The sequence below is a fragment of the Rosa chinensis genome, chromosome 7, assembly GCF_002994745.2.
Source record: "Rosa chinensis cultivar Old Blush chromosome 7, RchiOBHm-V2, whole genome shotgun sequence".
NCBI lineage: Eukaryota > Viridiplantae > Streptophyta > Magnoliopsida > Rosales > Rosaceae > Rosa > Rosa chinensis.
Window position 1 is genome coordinate 59,970,576 of NC_037094.1, and position 19,160 is coordinate 59,989,735.

General features: G+C 41.0%; 2 protein-coding genes across 2 annotated transcripts; both read left to right on the forward strand.

Moving 5' to 3' along the window:
- The first annotated feature begins 1,251 nt into the window (after positions 1-1,251).
- LOC112178299 lies at positions 1,252-8,242 on the forward strand. The gene is made up of 5 exons (XM_040511542.1): positions 1,252-1,365; positions 6,030-6,302; positions 6,363-6,504; positions 6,624-7,526; positions 7,827-8,242. Exons 1-5 carry the CDS (start codon positions 1,252-1,254, stop codon positions 8,240-8,242), a joined length of 1,848 nt encoding a protein of 615 aa, XP_040367476.1.
- A 1,299-nt stretch (positions 8,243-9,541) lies between these two features.
- LOC112178901 (serine/threonine-protein kinase CTR1) lies at positions 9,542-17,386 on the forward strand. The gene is made up of 15 exons (XM_024317173.2): positions 9,542-10,999; positions 11,979-12,277; positions 12,360-12,504; positions 13,276-13,388; positions 13,783-13,988; positions 14,085-14,549; positions 14,634-14,674; positions 15,016-15,084; positions 15,307-15,407; positions 15,517-15,601; positions 15,687-15,785; positions 15,863-15,931; positions 16,376-16,507; positions 16,643-16,737; positions 16,911-17,386. The coding sequence occupies exons 1-15, from the start codon at positions 10,118-10,120 to the stop codon at positions 17,005-17,007; spliced, it is 2,898 nt and encodes a 965-aa protein (XP_024172941.1). The 5' UTR covers positions 9,542-10,117; the 3' UTR covers positions 17,008-17,386.
- The last annotated feature ends 1,774 nt before the right edge of the window (positions 17,387-19,160 follow it).

A 19,160-nucleotide genomic window follows, 5' to 3' on the forward strand; every position in this document is an offset into this window, starting at 1 on the left:
AAAAAAAAAATCAAAGATAGACCCAATCAATACATAAAGACACAGTCTTTTTATAGAGAGAATAATAGAGAGACTGACTCTGCTCAAGAACACTGTCTTTGGGCTTCTTTGCCGGAGTCTTTGATTTGGGTTTCTTACTGCTCTTCAAACTGAAACCATTAATATTCAGAAAGCTGACCTGCAATTCAACACCACAAACCACCAAATCTGCCCCTGAAACTCACCAAATCCCACAAATCAAACTCATTTCCACACGAAAATCCACTCCAAAACCAGAAATCCACCAAAACATAAAATAATCGATGAGAAGAGAAGAAGCAGTAGTACCTTTCTTGGCCAAAAGTGTCCTAAATCTGGGCCTTGATGACCGATTGGCCAGCTACGTCGACGTTGAGGGTTCTGGAGAGGAGATTGGATTTGCTGACGCCGAGGGTCAAGAGTGAGAGCTGAGAGGAAGAGCCGCAGAGGTGAGGAAGACCGATTGTGAGGGAGAAAGCCAGAGAGGCGGAGTTGCAGTCTTGCAGAGAGCCGCGAGAACAGAGGGAGGGAGCCAGAGAGGCGGAGTCGCACCTGTAGATGAATCAATTCCCGAGCTTGAACTAGTTTTTAAGGCAGCCTCAAGCTTCGGCGCGTAGAAAGAGTAAACCACCGGACCAATAGCGACTTCGATTTGAGCCTTGCCATCGGAGAAGGCTGAGGAATCGAGTGAGATTGAGAGTGAGAGTGAGATGGTGAGATGAAGGCGGCTCTTGGTCTTAATCAATCAATCAAAACATTCAAATCAATCAAAACATTCAAATAATCAAATCTATTAACTGGAGATCGATGGGTCGGAGACCAACATCCCAACAATGAAGTATAGAGAGAAGGTTTACTTACAGTGGGTCGAAGCAAAGCCGTGGGTCGGCGGTTCAGCGGTTCGAGATTACGAATAGGAAGACTGAGACTGAGAGGCTGAGGGAGTGAGATGACTGACTGAGAGGTTAGAGCTAGCTTAGAGATAAGGCCGAACCGTCGAACTTTGAGGTGGGTCGGCGGCGACTCAAACTGAGGGACAGAGGGAGTGAGTCGAAGAGAGGCTGAGGGTCAGGGTCAGTCGAAATCTCGAATAGAGGCTGAGGGAATGAGGGATTAGGGTTAGCGACTTAGATTTAGGTGGGATCGTAATCCCCTGCAACAAACATATCGTAAGCATATTATTTTACTACGGCTAACTCTTTCCGAAGTAAACCATTGGGTTTGCCACGCCCAATGGCGACGGCAGTTGTTACCGTCGCAAATATTTTGCACAATCGCGACCCCTCAGTTTTTGCCGTTGCAAAAGAGGAGGCATTGGCGACGGCAATTGAAGGCCGACGCAAATTGGTGAAGCTAATACAATTCTTTTTTGTAGTGTTACCTGCAATTCAGCTCCTTCTGCATCGTTTGGGTTTTTGATTTCTTGTCATCGATTCCTTATTTCTCATCAATTTCTTCTCATGTTGGGTTTCTGGTTCTTTAATTGTGCCATTTCTCTCTCTATCTCTTTGGTGTCTGGGTAGCTTGATGTGCTAAGATTTTTGATCAATTTGGTTTCTGGTTAGCTTGACCTAGTAAGAATTGTGATCAATTTCATGTTTGTGCTTTTCCCTTCTATTTTTTTTTTCTGGGTTTAAGGAATGTTTTTTGTTTAAAGGCTAATTACTCACCAAAAATTTAAGTTCTTGCATGCAATCCAATTGCCACAAATCGATCTGGGTTCTTAGTCAGTGATAATAAAGACCTCTGATTTAGATTCTGAGGAGAAATAAGAAAAGAGAGTCAAAGTACAGAGCCATTGAAGCAAGAGTTGGACAAAGCATGCATGTTTATAATTTTGAGTTTGATTTTTGCTTTTCATATTTGAGATTAAGTGGGGCATGGTAGTCCCATGAAACAAACATGCCCTTAAGGGACTGTGAGGGACAAGTGGATCTCATGATCAACTACATGTATTGAATTTAATGCCTACAAATATAACACCTTAAAACTGTATAATTTATTCTCAATCATCAAATGCTCTTAAGAGTCAGTTTGTGGTATAGTTAGAAGAGAAACCCTAGCCGCGCAGAGCGAATACTAGAGAGCTTAGTCGGTGAGATCCCGTGCCTTTTCCTCTCGTTCGACAAATGTTGGTGCTAGCACTTGCCTCGCTGATGTTGTGTCGCTACCTGACGGGAATGGTTGTTTAGTGCTCGTTTGGCTTTTGGATGGTAGCTTCTGAAATTTGACTATGATGGGTGGCGTAGTCTTGGTCTGATTCTTCTGTGTGACATGACGGTCATGGGCTCTGCTTTTGAGGAGGGGCATTGGCAGTGTGAATTGGATTCAAATTTGGTTTGGGTGGCGGCGATGGGGCTGTGATGAGGTGAGGAATTGTGGGCTATGTGAGTGTAAGGGGTCCAAATCAGGCTATTTTTTGTCAGCCTTGTACGTTTTGTTCTCGCCAGTGTTTTCTGGTGGCGTTATGGTGGTGGTGGTTTTCTTCATGAAGGATGTTAACCAAATAGCCACCCTTACGTATAAGGACCAAGTTATAGTTTAGGGATTATGAGTAAGGGATATTGTACCCAAGGGATTGAAAAATCTCACTCTAGGTAAGGAAAACCTAGAGGATGATAGATGAATATGCAAATGTACAGGTCATAAACAAGAGCTCACAAGTTAACCAAAATTCATGGTGAATATATGCAAGATGGTGTAGTGGTTTGATTTTTGGCTTTGGAAATGGTTTTGAATCAAATTAACACAAAATGAAACTTGAAATGTAAACTAGGCTATGTTAAACTAGATGTGATAAAATGGATGAAAGTTAGAGCTTTAATTAGGTTGTTCACCATAGCCTCCCTTGCATGCATTTATGTTCAAACTTGCAATCCCAAGTATCCAATTACCCTCTTAGCATCCGGATAAGACTACTAAGGCCTAAACTCCTTTGATTTTATCAATTTCCACTGGATAAATGCGAAACTAATTATCCAAGAACAAGTTATATTAAAGGATAAGTATCAATTCCTTGCTCTGAGATGCATAAAGATTTGAGTTTAGATAATCAAGCAAGCAAACCAATCCTAGATCTAGGTGATATATTTTAACTCACTACCCTCACATACACACCTAATGTGCTATCATGCTTTCAATGTCCAAAGCTAGCTATTCTCTAAACATTGTTCATGTAATGACAAATATGAAGTATTCAAATTAGATAGATTCAAATAGGCTATTCACTTCTTGAATTAGCATATGAAGATGACAATAGATATTACATCAAATAAGACTTAAACATCAATTCATTATAACTTTGGCTAGGGCTTTCAACCCTTACCCCAACAAACTAACTACTCACTCATAATCAAATGCATAAGCTTTAACAAATACATAAGCTTTAACATGTTTATGAACATTAAACTAAAAAGTAGGGATAGAGAAGGGACTAGTGATAATCAAGTTGAGGATGGTGTAGATGAAGTCATGAAGGCATTGACATGGTGAAAATGGTGATGGTAATGATGCTTCTTCAAGTGATGCTAGACTCCTCTCCTTCTTCTTCAAAGGTTGATGATGGAATATGAGATGTAGATATGATCAAGTGGTGAAATGGTGAAGTGGTGAAGTTTTTTTATCTATGAAATGGAATGGGTAGATGGAAAATATAATGAATTTTGTGGTGGTGGTAATGGAGGTTATGAATTGATGGTGGTGGTGATGGAGGTTTTGTGGAGGAGATGGTAGTGGATTGTGTAGACAATAGAGAGAAAAAGATGTAATGAAGTGGTATGGGTGGAGTGTTGGGAGACTTGTAGGAAGATGAGATGATGATAAAAAGGGAAGAGAGAGCCTTAAATAAAGGGAGAAGAGGAAGAGGAGCAGCTAGCCCTTCTTCATACGTAAGAAACAAAGGAGAAAGAGTGAGAAAAAGTCAACAAAAGGAGGTGAAGTGTTGGGCAAGAGAAAGAGGGACATAATGATGAGCTATGAGAGTGTAGAGTAGAAAAAGATGACTTAGGAGAAGAGAGGAGCAGCTAGCAAACATGAAAATGAAGAGTGTTGGGGTGGTTTTGGATCACCAAAGTCAATGACAAGCATGTGAGAGAACCCTAAGCACCATGCCTATTATCCAAAGGATAATATGATGGATTAGGCTTGCCATAATCTTGTAGAATTCTTCTAGAACTCTCTTTAAGAATTGTAGCATCATAAACCTTCCAAAAATACACAATAAATCCTTCCAAAATGGATTCTCGGCCAAGTTATCCTTATTCGACTAGGATTCGCTTTCGGCTTCTGAAGCTTCCTTCTTGGACTAGGTTTGACCTGCTATTGGCATGATCTGGATGGTGCTCGACTTCTACATACTCTATAACATCATGTCTTCTAGAATGATCAACAACCTTTGAGAAAAACTCTAAGTAAGTTGCCGGAGAAGATCTCCCAGAAACCTTTGTGAAAAGCTAACAGTTTCTACCTTCTTGGGAAGCCTACTTTGAGCATTAATTCCTGCTGCCTTGATGACATTTATGACCAGATCTTAGGCTCATGTTGTACGACAACATCATGTCTTTAAAGAATGCTATCCGTTTCTGCAAGATTCTATTTGGAAGGTTTCAAGAAAAGCTCTCCAAAACTGTTCCTAATAAGCTGATTCTGAACTACAGTTTCTTGCTTTGCAGCAACTGTTTTGCATAACGATTTCCATGGACTTCCCTTGTAATTTCCTGCCAAATGAGTGATCAAACTTAGTCCTTTGTATCAGTACTTCATGGTCCATGGCTTCATTGCTCCATTTAAACTCCTATTTTTCTGGTATTGCTTCATGAAGTACTTATGCCACCAAAAGTGGTGGTGCATGGAAAATTTGCCGGAATTTCACTTTTTCTCCTCTTGTCAAGATATTCTACAAAACATGGAATTAGATTAGTCAACAATAAATTGAATTTTTAGAACAAATAATTTTCATGTTTTAGGGCACAAATATATATATATATATATATATATATATATATATGAATTATGATCCAACAAGGGACGGCAAGATCATGCTCATGATGCTAGCAGGACGACCTCGTGGTGGCCTGAGGTTCTACACAGAGGGGAAGGCTGGATTGGGTCGGGCCTATCTTCTTAGGCTTTGGGTGTTGTTGGTCATTTGGGCCTCTGGGTTGTTTGTTTTTGTTTTGTTTTATTAGCTGGTTGCGCTTGCAATAATTCCCCTTCTTTTGCTGTCGTAGTGGGCTTCGGCCCAATCTAGGCATTTTTTATATGTTTGTTTTTTCTAGTCATTAGTTAGGTGATAAATCAGTTCAACTTGATCGGGTTTGTGTTGTCTATGCTAGTAGAAACTCCTCTAGGAGCCTTGGTAAAAGTACTTGGTTTCAACGTGCGTAGCCACAATGGAGCACTCGGCCTTTGGAATAAGGTAGAATAGATTGCCTACGAGGCGAGGTGATTTTGTTAGCATAGACTACTCTGCGCTATTATTGTCTATACAGAGTAGTCTCTTTGTACTTTTAGCCCATGATTCAGGGTCATATTAATGATAAAGAGTGTGTATTTCAAAAATAAAATTATCAAATGCGCTTATTTCTTACTGTCTTTTTAAAACTATTTTTTGGTGAGTAGCTCTTTTTTGTTTTTCTAAAGATAAAAGAAAGATTAAAAAAAGATAATATCTTGTAAGGATTTAAAATACAAGAAAAGTTTTTGGTTAGCTTCTAAGATTTAGAATCCCACTAATATCTTCATAAAGTAATTAACATAGATCATGTAATGGCTACAAAAGCATGATATGTGACAGTTTTTTTTTGAGAAGATGATATGTGACAGTTGACCCATGGCAAACATATTTAATATCTAATTCCCATATCCTCTCACCAAATACATAACTTAATAAGTGTATGGAGTGGGTTTTCTTAGAGGCTGTTTTGATTCGCTTGGGTTTTGATGAGAGTTGGATACATGTTATCATGCAGTGTGTCAAGACTGTTCGTTATTCTTTTTTGATTAATGGTCAGCCTAGAGGCTATTTGACTCCTACTAGGGGCCTGAGACAGGGCGATCCCTTATCACCATATCTCTTCCTACTTGGTACAGAGGTGTTTTCAGCTCTTTTAGAGCATAAGGTTTCTCAGGGGCAGCTTCAGGGGGTTCAGATCTGCGCTGAGGCTCCTACGATACACCACCTTTTGTTTGCAGATGATAGCCTTCTATTTGGTAAGGCTAGTTTGGAGGAGAGTTCTCAGATCCAGGATGTCTTAGTGGATTATGAGTTAGCATCAGGTCAGAAGGTAAACTTTTCTAAGAGCAATATTGTTTTCAGTAAAAAGGTGTGCTTTTCTTTACAACAGCAGATTGCAGACTCACTGGGTGTGGCCATTGTGGATAAACATGAAAAATATCTCGGCCTACCTACTTATCTGGGGAGGAATAAGACTGAAACCTTTACTTATTTACAGGAAAGTTTAAACAAGAAACTTGAGGGTTGGCAAGGTAAGTTACTCAGTAGTGCAGGAAAGGACCTTCTTATAAGGGTGGTGGCTCAGGCTCTTCCTTCTTATACTATGAGCTGCTTCTTATTACCGAAGAATTTTTGTGATTCATTGCATCAGAAGTGTGCCAAGTTTGGTGGGGCAGTAAGGGTGAAAATCGAAAGATTCATTGGTTGTCTTGGGATCGACTATGTCAACCCAAGGAGGCTGGTGGTATGGGCTTTCGTGATTTATATGCACATAATTTGGCTCTCTTGGCTCAGCAGGGTTGGAGGTTAGTGCGTAATCCGGGCTCTCTTTTGGCTCGATTGTATCAGGCTAAGTATTTCCCGAATGGAGATTTCTGGTCTAGTGGGCTTTCTTCATCTCCATCTGCATGTTGGAGGGGTATCCATGCGGCTAAACACATTCTGAGGAGGGGTGTTCGTTGGCAGGTGGGGAATGGTCGGCTAATACGGCCTTGGGAGGATCCCTGGATCCCGAGACCTTCTTCTTTTCTACCTATCATCCGGCATGAGGATGGACCGGAGAGAGTTTCTGATTTATTACTTCCAGGTTTCTCTTGGAATCTGGCTCTTATTAATCAATATTTTGTGGCTGATGATGTTGATTTGATTTTATCTATGCCTCTTAGTCAGAGGGATGTTCCTGATCGTCTTACTTGGCATTATGATAAGAAAGGTAGATTTTCTACTAAGAGTGCTTATGTGTTAGCTTTTGAGGAGCTCCATAACTTTGGAGAAGTTGCTACTAGTTCGGAGGATCTCTCTTCTTTCTGGAAACATATTTGGTTTGCTCAAATACCGGGCAAGGTTAAAGTTCATTGGTGGAAAGTATGTTCGTCTATCCTACCAACAGCTGCTTTGTTGCGCACTAAACAGGTTGTTGTTCAGGATGGGTGTTGGTTTTGTAATGATCATGATGAATCTATTAATCATATCACAAGGGACTGCCAGTTTGTTCAGGACTTGCTCTCTCTTTTTCCAGAGCTGCATGGGGTGCTGCAGATTGATTGTAATGAAGGTACGTCAATCATTACTTGGTTGGCCTCTTGTTTTGATATTCTATCTAAAAAGAATGTGGCTCTATTGCTTATAGTTGGATGGTTTGTTTGGAAAGAGCGCAATATGAGAGTGTGGTCAAATAAGTTTGTTTCTTTGCCTCACCTACAGTTTCAGATTCGATCATATGACATGTTGTTTCAATCTACCTTGGCTACACCTCGTAGTACTGCATTGAGGGGTAGGGCAGTCTAGTTACCACCTCCTTCCGGCTGACTTAAGGCCAACTGTGATGGAGCCTTTGATTTCTCCTCCAAATTAGGTGGATTAGGAGTGGTTATTCGAGATGTTATGGGTGATATTGTTGGTGGAGTTTGTATTACGGTCAATTCTGTTACCTCTCCAGATGTTGTTGAGGCCATGGCTTGCAGGGCTGCTTGTTCCCTGGCAGTGCAGTTTCACCTTTCTCCTATTATGTTTGAGACAGATTGTCAGAGTTTAGTTTCTACTATTGAGGCTGAGGGGGAGGAGACTTCATCCTTGGGTCGTATTATTGAGGATATCAATTTTTCTCTTGGGATTTTAGTTGGTTCTTCCTTGAGACATGTGTATCGTGAAGCTAATATGGCTGCCCATAATTTAGCTAAACTAGCTTTACATTCTTCTTTTAATCTTTCATGGAGTGGGCTTGTCCCTCCTGATATTAGAGGCTTTGTGGCTTCTCATTGTACTCTTTGATTGAGCAATATAATTTGATCGTCCTTCCCTTCAAAAAAAAACTTAATAAGTGTGTACTCAATGTTTTTAACAAGACAACCCAATTACTAAAAAAATTACAAACTATTTGGTATATATAGAAATAAGACTTTTATAAGTTTTTAACTAAATTTAAGATGACATTAAGTAGGTGTCTTTTCACCACTCGTGAAAACTTGAGAGAAGATGAAGCTGAAGTCTGGTTTTTCAAGAGACAAGTTTGTCTTTTCGACCAAAGTAATTGGATTTGTGCATTCTAACACGATAACTGTAGAATCTTCAAACACGGCACCCTTGCAACTGTAGATTTCCGTCTACCACTTATTGTTTTCATATATCTTTTTAGTAAATCTCGTGCAGCGATTCTACTATCTAGCCAGGTTCATGACAACGACATCTTCGTTTCAAAAAGAAAAAAGACTGTCTAAAAACATCAAATTTTTGGTTGCTTTCTTTTTATTGAAGGAAGGAAAATTTTATGTTACTTTATGAATACTAGCTCGTGACATGCTAACAAGGGTCGCTTAGTGCTTCATAGTCAATAAACCCCGATTCTTGGTTTGGACCAGTCTCATCAATATTTCCCTAACAGTCTATCTATAGGATAATAACCAATCCCAAATATAATATACACTCTAGGAGACAAATTTCTAAAACCCTAATTAAAAGCAAACCCCTAGTTTAGAGAAAACAACAAAAATACCAGTCTCATCTATATTTCCCTAACAATCAACCCTATAAGATAATAACCAATCCCAAATAATGTACAATCTAGGCAACAAATTTCTAAAACCCTAATTGAAAGCAAACCCCTAGTTTAGAGAAAACAACAAAAATACCAGTCTCATCTATAATTCTATATTTCCCTAACAGTCAACCCTATAAGATAATCAAATAATGTACAATCTAGGCAACAAATTTCTAAAACCCTAATTGAAAGCAAACCCCTAGTTTAGAGAAAACAACAAAAATACAAAACCCCCACATTGATGATAAAGCCAAAGCATCACGCATCCCAAGTGAGCAAGAACCCTCCAAATATCACTAGTCCCACCCCTCCTGAAGTGCGCATCATCAACCCCCAACAACCCTCACATGAAACACCAACTAGGCGAAGGGTCTCAGGGGCAGTCCCGTCATTTCCACAGGCGGGTTCCCAAGGACGATATCCCTGCCATACCCTTTCTGTACAACACGCGACTCGAACCACCGCTATCTTGCGCCGCGTGCGCAGGGTGCTCTTCTCATCTGTAGATCCCCGTGTCGCGACCAGGTTGGTTCATGTTCTTACGTGGCGCGAGGATAGCAAATGCGCGCCACAACGCATGAGGCGTATTTTAGCGCCTGTCCTTGTTCTCCTTATTATTGAAAATAATTTCCCACCTTCAACCTCTTGGCTTCTCTGATAAGCTCAATTGCTTAAAATACTCCCCCCTAAGACTCCCACACCCAATTTTGGTCCTTCTCTATCCCTCACAAAACCGCCATTGCTAGCTATTCTCTCTCTCTCTTATCCCGCTTTAAGTTTCCTCAAACGTTCTGACAAGAATAAAAAGCACCACCCCAAACGAAGCAAAGCTAATAATATGTTCAGAGACTGTTGATCGATGATTCCGAAGTTCAGACGCAGCGACTCTTCTTCTGTTCAACAAATGCGAATCGGATTTTGACTAGCTCCATCAATTTGCAGAAACTGTACGTACGGTAGGGTTTAATCTTTTGGTTCTCTTCTGTTTTTTAGCTGACGTTTGGCTCTTCCGTGTCGGAGAAACGACTCCGGAGGGTGGCAAAGTCGTCAGCTGGTCTGTGCACGTGAGCAGCACGTGATCGTCGTCGCCGGAGCAGGTACGTGAAAAAATGCCTCACAGAACGACTTACTTCTTCCCGAGGCAATTTCCGGATCGCCGCTTCGATTCGTGCTCTTCTGCCAAACAGTTGGTACCGCAAGATAGTCATCTTCATCATCATCTCGAGAAACAGAGCAGCGGCAGCAATGAAAACGACGTCGTCGCCAGCATCATTGATCACCACCAAAAGTCTAACAACAACAACAACCACAACAGCACCAAATTCACAGCTGTATCCGATCAGTATTTCACGGGCGGCCGAAACACCACCACAAGTAGTACCAGCAGCGGCGCCAGCAAGCAATCCACCAAGAAGCAACAGCTGGCTTCCATTTGCGACTGGTTCGTCACAGAGAAAAAGCACAACAACAAGAGGAGAACCAAACCCAGCCACGTGAGGAGGAGCATGAGATCGTCGCTGCCGTCGTTCTCCTGCCACGTACCAGACGAGGATCGCGAGCTTCTGCTTCGGCCAGAAGCCGTCGATGTGTCGTCAGCGGTGCCGGATACGAAGTCGTTCAAGGTCGACCGGAGCGTTGACAGGAACTTTGACCGGCAGGTGTCGCTGCCGAGGCTCTCAAGCGGGAGTAGCTACGCCGGGAGCTTGTTCTCCGGGACGACGACGCTGGACGGGAACTTCTCCGGCGACGTCAAGGACTCGTCGGCGACGACGAGGCCGGTGGAGGAAGAGGAGGAGGAGGAGGAGGTGGTGGGAGTGGGAGTCGAGGCGAGTAGGGATAGCTCGGCGCAGAGGTCCAAGGAGAGCTACTATTTGCAGCTTCTATTGGCCAAGAGGATTAGCGCTCAAGCTACTCTCGGTAGTGAGACGTTGCTTTTGCGCCACACTGGCTTTGAGGTTACCGATGTTGAGACGGTGTCGTATCGCCTCTGGGTACACTCTACTCCTATTTCTCTCTATATTTATTGGGTTATCTTTACGTTCACGATTCAATTTCCTCTTGCTCGTAATGGCCTAGCCTGCTTTTTGCATGTTTGTTAGCAGCTATGTCACTCTTGTCCTCTAGTGCTACTCTGTTTATGTATCTGTCCTCGAATAGTTGTGTATTGGGGAAACGCACCATAGAAACATAAATCGAAAGTAACATAAATGTCTAGGGTACTTGAAAAATTGCTAGGCTGTTGTTGATAGAGAGGTGGATACATCCCCAAATCCTAGACACTAAAGAGTTTCTGCATTCTACATTGTCATGAACTGTGTTAGGAAGTACTGCATAAATCGCTATCCTGCAGCTAGCAGCACGATCCTGCTTTAAAAGCGGTCTCCATGCACATAGGAGATCGATCAACCTCTCTACATATAGATCCAGCAGTAGAAGCAGTTTCTCTTATATAAATCCAGATATAGAAGCAGTCTCTATGTTTAAGTAAATCGTGTGTTGGGAGAGACTGATCGAGAGTCAACAAACATGAGTAGCCACGTGACAATTTCATTCCTTCAGAGTAGCACTAGAGGACACGAGTGACATGGTCTTTAATTAATGTATGCCGACCATGGTGAATATACATAAACAGAGGACAAGACTAATGGTGCATTTCTAAGTCATTAGTCTATGTGACAAGACTAATGCTTGACTAATATATGCCATTACTCTAAGTCATTAGTCTAAGTAAAGTTTTAGTGCTACTCCAAGTCATTAATCTTGAATTAATATATGCCGACAAGTTCTTGGTGAATAATTAGTACAAATGTGTAAGATTGATGTTTTGTCTGATGGTCATTTTGTTTATGTTTTTGTGGCCAATTAATGACTGATGATGGTTTACAAATTTAAATGTTCTAATGTGAACTTATTGTACATTGTTTCCAAGGTTGTGACATATTGTTGATGGGTATGAATGACCTTTCTCAGGTTAGTGGCTGCTTGTCTTACAATGAGAAAATATCGGATGGTTTCTACAATATTTTGGGGATGAATCCGTATCTATGGGTGATGTGCAATGATGTGGAAGAAGGTAAACGTCTACCATCGCTGATGTCACTTAGAGCAATTAAACCCGCAGAGACATCAATGGAGGTGGTTCTTGTTGACAAACATGGGGACTCTCGCCTCAAGGAACTTCAAGATAAGGCACAAGAACTTTATTGTGCTTCAGAGAATGCCTTGGTGTTGGTGGAGAAACTTGGCAAGCTTGTCGCCATCTACATGGGGTGGGTTTCAATTTCCACCCTTTTAAGTTGAAACATGTTTGGTTAGATAATTATGAGTTTTCTGAGTCGCTTAAATTTGAAGGGGTACTTATCCTGTGGAGCAAGGAGATCTCCACATGCGCTGGAAAGTGGTTAGCAAGAGATTGAGGGAATTCCAAAAGTGTATTGTGCTCCCCATTGGCAGCCTATCAATGGGGCTCTGCAGGCATCGTGCTATTCTCTTCAAGGTGACAATGCATGGTTTTGTTGTTGTTATTTATGTTTAATCTTCACTTTATTCATCTCATTGACTGCGACTCTTCAAATTATAAATTGTTCATCAACATGTTCTATTGTAGACACCAAGTGGTATTCATCCATATGTTGGTTTTTCAGTAAAACTTTTTGCAAGTCTGTCTTGATATGGTCCCAAAAGTTCATTTCTTTGTTTCCAAAATGGATTATCTTTTGTTGAATGTGCTGTTTGTAGTAATTTTTGGGGCCTCATATGTCCTAATTGTATAAGAACTGTTTGAACATATACGAATCTGTGAACAGGGTGCATGCGTTTGACATGAGAATCCAACTGAATTAGAAGCATGAGCAGTTCATTAGGAGTTTTCATCATCTGATCATTCAGTGAGGTATATGTAGCCATTTGAGGTGACACGACAAATTTTTTTCTGGAGTATGATCCTTGACCTTCTTTCATAGGCTGACTGGGCAACAAATATAAGGCCAACATTATCAAGATTATTGTAGTCTTGTGGCCGATCATATAAGATTCAACCTATAGCGTACGATAGCAGTCAATGGCTGAAGTGCAATGATATCTTGATATCATCTTGTTTATTCTTTCCTTTTGTATTGGTCTTGCACTTGCGTCACAACCATCTGAACTTGTGTGATCTGGCCTGATCATACATCACAATTATAAGGGGATATTCTTTATTTTGTCATTAGCATGCAACTTTTTTTTTTTGGAATAATCACCTAAAGAATTCATATTTTGTATGCAGAAATTGGCAGACTACATAGGTTTACCTTGCCGGATAGCTCGTGGTTGCAGGTATTGTGTGGCAGATCATAGGTCTTCTTGTCTTGTTAAAATTGAAGACAGGCAGCTTGTGAGGTTTGATACTTTTGACTACTTTTCTTGCTTAGTATTTTATGGCTTTGTTAAAACTTCAACTGTTCATAACATTTGGTTTGCATTTTATTTCATTCTGAACATGGAGATGCAGTGTAATTTGATGTTAGAGTTTACCTACAGTATGTTATCCAAATGATATTTGACCCATATGTTATTTATAAACAGAAAAAGAAGTAAAATAGATTTACACGAGAATGTTTTTGTATAAGTTCGTTGTTATCTCCCAGCATACCAGGTCGTTATTATGGCGGATTTTGATATGCATTTGATTCCGGCCAACTTCGTAGTGTATACTAGTCAGTTTTGTTTGTTACTTGAATTTTTTTTTTTATACAATTTCATGTGTTTTCTAATGCATAATTTTTGTTATCAGGGAATATGTGGTTGATCTAGTTGGGGAACCCGGAAATGTCCATGGCCCAGATTCCTCGATCAATGGATCTCTGTCTTCAATATCTTCACCATTTCAAATTTCTCAGCAAAAAGAGTTCCAACGAATTTATAGGGATAGTGGATTATGTTCCCAAATTATAAACTCAAAGCACACTCGTCCACCTCCTGAAGATCCTCTGTATCCAGGTATGCTAGTTCTTACTACCCTGGCAAAATATCTTCTATTATTTGGTAGAATCAAAATATTACCTTCTTTAATCTGTAAACAACAATCTCTTGCAGGCTACAGAGAGGAAAGCCAGGTCCTGAAAGATAGTAGTTTGCTTCCAGTTGATCAAACTAGATTTGGGATGGAAGCTTCTGTAATGCCTTTGGACTTGAAAGCGAATGCGGAGCATTGCCTTCTCCAGACACCAATGCCACCTTGTGTACAAGGTGATATTTCCGAAGCTGTTGATGTGGGAGCTGCCATTGCATCATTAGAGGAATGTGCTAGACTAGGTGAAGAAAGTATTATTGTACAGCAAGCTTACCGGAAGGAGATTGTTGTGTCAAGAAGTGGAGTAATATGTAGCAGTGACAAGTCCAGTCAATCAGATCTAGAGGAGGTTGACAGTAAGCTTGAGATTCAAAGCCGATTTTCTGCTGTCACTGTTCCTAGGTACTTGAATCTCGAACCATCTCTTGCCATGGACTGGCTTGAGATCGCATGGGATGAGTTACATATCAAAGAGCGCGTTGGTGCTGGTATTTCTTCCCTCCTTCCGTGACTAGAATTTTTAACCCCACCAGTACTATTCCACATGAAATCTCATAATCTTCTCTTTTCAGGCTCATTTGGAACTGTGCATCGTGCTGAATGGCATGGATCGGTTAGTAATTTAATCATTGTGATTTGACTATCATTGTTTATTTATGTGAGTTACAATGGTTGGTTAACATGTGAATATTTTAATCTGTTGAATCTGTAATCTGTGATCCTTTCATGTGGATTAATTCAACAAATAAGCATGCTAGGAGCTTGCTTAATATCACATTTTGTAGAGGTGGGCCTTTAAGGTTCATCTAATTCTTTCCATCTGTAATTTCTTCTATTGGATTTAATTATAGATGGTCAAAGCGATTTTACTTTTCTGCACAATGTATTCCTTCTTTCCTAGTCGTCTCATGTTTCTGACTTGCATCATACTGTTTATATATTGTTACAATGCAGGATGTAGCTGTCAAGGTTTTAACTGTTCAAGATTTCCATGATGATCAGTTGAGGGAATTTTTGCGCGAGGTATTGTGAATTGACCTTGGATGATTAGATTTTTTTTTTTATTTTTTTTTTATTTTTTATCACCATGCAACTCTTGCCTTTGAAAATGCTAGCTTGTTTGGATCTCAATGTGGGTTTTGGAGCCATATCCTATGCATCAGCAATTTGTAAATCATCACGTTGATCTCTTTTTTTTTTTACTGTTGTGATCATAGCTGAAGTTGAGTTTCACAATGTATTCAGGTTGCAATTATGAAACGTGTCCGCCATCCCAATGTAGTTCTGTTCATGGGTGCAGTTACAAAGCGTCCACATCTCTCAATAGTGACAGAGTATTTACCTAGGTATCCATTCAATTCTTGTTCTCGTAATTGTTCACAATTGCCTTTCTTTGTCTCATTCAGTAAATATCGTTCTCTGACCCATCTTTCTATCCTGGTCTTGTTCGAGCAGGGGTAGTCTATATCGACTCATACACAGGCCAGCTTCTGGGGAACTTCTGGATCATAGGCGGCGGCTGCGCATGGCATTAGATGTGGTTTGTGCAATTTGCTATCATTGATGTCTTGTTTCATGCTAATTTGTGTTCTGGTGGTAAGAGTATGTTTGCTGTACTGGTGCAGGCCAAGGGGATCAATTACCTCCATTGTCTTAGCCCTCCTATTGTCCATTGGGATCTTAAATCTCCAAATTTATTGGTTGATAAAAATTGGACAGCGAAGGTATATTATTATAAGTGTACAGGTTAACATTATGTTTTGAGTTGTTCAGTAACTTGATCTCTTGCATTCGTTCTCAGGTATGCGATTTTGGGTTGTCCAGGTTCAAAGCAAACACTTTCATATCATCGAAATCTGTTGCTGGAACAGTACGTCTCTCTCTCTCTCTCTCTCTCTCTCTCTCTCTCACACACACACACACACATCCAAATTCCCACGACATAGGATGCAGATGGATCACCTTGATGTTTGTTTATGGTTAAAACTTATGATACTGCATTGTGCCCTTTTGGACTTCTGTTTCTACTTCCTAGTACATTTTATTCTGGCTTGATTTCTGCCGTCTGGAATTCAACATTTCAAAGTGAACATCTCTTTAGAAGAATAGAAGAAGTGCCAAACCTTTTCCTCTTTTTGGCATCATTTGTTATCGCTTACCTCATTAAAAAATCAGTTTGAGTGCTTTCTGTAAATGAATCACACACTGTTTCTGCCATCCATTAAAAAGTCGGATATTTCCATCAATATTTGCAAGTTGAGATTTTACTTGGCAATTCATCAGTTTACATGTAACTCTCTTATTTTATTTTCAGCCTGAGTGGATGGCTCCAGAGTTCCTTCGCGGAGAGCCCTCAAATGAGAAGTCTGATGTCTACAGTTTCGGAGTAATCCTTTGGGAACTTGTGACCATGCAACAACCTTGGCTTGGGCTTAGTCCTGCGCAAGTAAGAGTCTTGAGCTCTTCACATCTGCAGGAGCTCAAACTGCCACTATTGCAGATTACATGCTAGGACCTCAATATCTCCTTCCCTTTTGTCCCTTTTTCGTTTGTTGTTAACATGGTAGTTTTAATCTCTTAGGTAGTTGGCGCTGTTGCTTTCCAGAATAGAAGGCTTGCTATACCAGCAAATACTCCCCCAATGTTGGCTTCTCTTATGGAATCCTGCTGGGCTGAGTAAGTCGGATCCCACTAATTTACTATAACATTTCAAAGGATGATCTGAGCAGATACTGAACTTCTTTATGGTGTCTTTCTCTAATAATTTTCTCTTTTCCTTTCAAAGCAATTATAATATCAACCTTGAGCATACTGATTTAGTGTCTTATGTGTGTGTATTTTCCTTGCAGTGACCCTGCTCAGCGCCCAACATTTAAAAGTATAGTGGAGTCGCTGAAGAAGTTGCTAAAATCTCCTCTGCAGTGGGCACAGGTGAGTGGAACATAGAGAACGAGAGTACTTCTGCCCAGAGCTGGATGGGACAGTTGCGCAAGCGTTGATGGTTAAACCCTGATAGTCATCAATTCCAACGAACTGACTGAGCTTCTAGGTTCTCGGCAATTATACATCTATCTAACCCATATTAGAAAGCAGTTGCAAAGCATTTGGTCATCAATTAGTGCATGATGTACCTTGCGTATTATTACGGAGTTTCTAGTTGGAGCAGCGTCTCCCTGGTAAAGCCCTCTTTCATTAGATCCTTTTTGAAAATCTGTAACAAAAATTGATAAGTTAATACTTTGCTTGTATTTGTTTGTAAGCTTATGCTCATTTATTACACCTACCAAGGTCTTATTTCTTGGTGCTAGTAATGCGTTATACATTATCTAGGAAGAACTGAAGTTATTTATGTAATGCTATTCTAAAAAAGAGGCTCCAAGTGACCAGATCTTGACATTATTAAGGTTATCACCGAAAAATTTAAGACCCTTAGGATCACTTTACACATAGGGCGCTTCTCAGGATATCACTTGCCTTGGCAGAGTCTGCAGGCTGAGCTCCTATTCTTCCTTTGTTTCCTAGTACCTTCAGGAAACTCGGGGGCTGTCGGAACCGTTAATTTCTTCGGCTGTAGTTTTTTTCTCGTTAAATACTTGTTTTTGCTACCAATTAGGCGTCCTAACTTGCACTTCTTTGTCGGGAAAACCTCAACGGCACTTGCTCGTGAAGCCAGAGAAGAGAAGGTTCAGAATCCAACTAGATTGAGATGAAAGGGACTAGCGATCCTAACAGGTGATCAATGTTCAGGCCACATATTTCACACCAGCGATCGGCACAAAATCACTAAAGCTAGACATTTGCCGGCGGTTCTCCTTTCGGGGCGTCGCCAAAACTAGTGAACAAAAACGCGCAGTCCCTGTACAGAAACTTCAAGAATAGTGATGAAAACAGGCACACATCTCTTTGGAAACGAGTTGGGGATTGGCAAATGGAAATATGAAACTGGCCCAAAGAGTAGAAGCCCTAGCTATTTCATCCTCATTCAAATCGCCAGATCTGGAGTTGTTTTCCGGCTTCTGGGATCCGGATCTTAGGGTTATGGTTTAAACTACAGTAGGTTACTGGTGCAGCAACGCTCCCATCTTCGTACGACAATGGAGGACTGACACAACGGTGCTCAAGACTCGACAATCCCTACAAGCATTGTAGTACCCGGTTGCTTTGTTTTAATCAAAACAATTTGGTGGCAAACACCTTTGATCAAAGGTAGGGTGTTCCATGATTTAAGCATTAGTGGATCAATCAAGACCGGTGCTTTAATTGCTTACGTGTTTATGCATATTTGAAAATCATGCAATAAAGAAAGCAGAAGAAATCTCTCTCTCACCCTCTCATTCTCTCTCTCTGCCGAAGCCACCCGAAAACAGAGCAAAACTTCTCCAAGCTCTCTCTCCCTCCACCGGCCACCAATCAAGACCAGACCACTTCCTATAGGTTCTCCTTGACCTTGCTCAGCTTCAGGTGGCAGCCTTGCACCGCAACACGGCCGGCATCGACGGCGGAGGACACGGTTCCGTTTTGAGCTCATTTTGGTTCGATCACGATATCTCGAGTTACCGGCCACCAATTCTCTTGATTTTTGGCTCGTTGGACTCGCCTCAACTTTCTGAACAAGCACCAAGAAGGACAGGATCTGAGTAGAACGATTTCACGTTCGTCGGAGCTCGCCTCGGTTTAGATCAATCGAAAATTACCTTTGGACGCGGATATCTTGAGTTACAGATCACCATTCTTTATGATTCTTGAACCAGTGAGTTCGCCTTGATGTTCTTAACAACTCTCTAGAAGGAATCGAGTCCTGAAATTGAATTTTTTACGTCGAAATCTTGGCTCGCCGGTTTCTGCATTTCTTCGCCGGTTTCTGGAAAAATTCCGGCCACCTTCAACTGTTCTAGGTAATTTTCGACTACTTCCGGTCATTTTCAGACTTCATGCTAGTTATGAAAATTGTTGGGCTTGATGAGATGAAGAGGAACAGCCTGGCCCCGACACCATTGGCGGTGATCGGTGGCGGCTCTGTCCAAACTCCGGCGGCCCTTTTCCGGCCACCTACGGGGGTCAAAAATGTGATTTCTTTACATTTTTAGATTCTACATTTC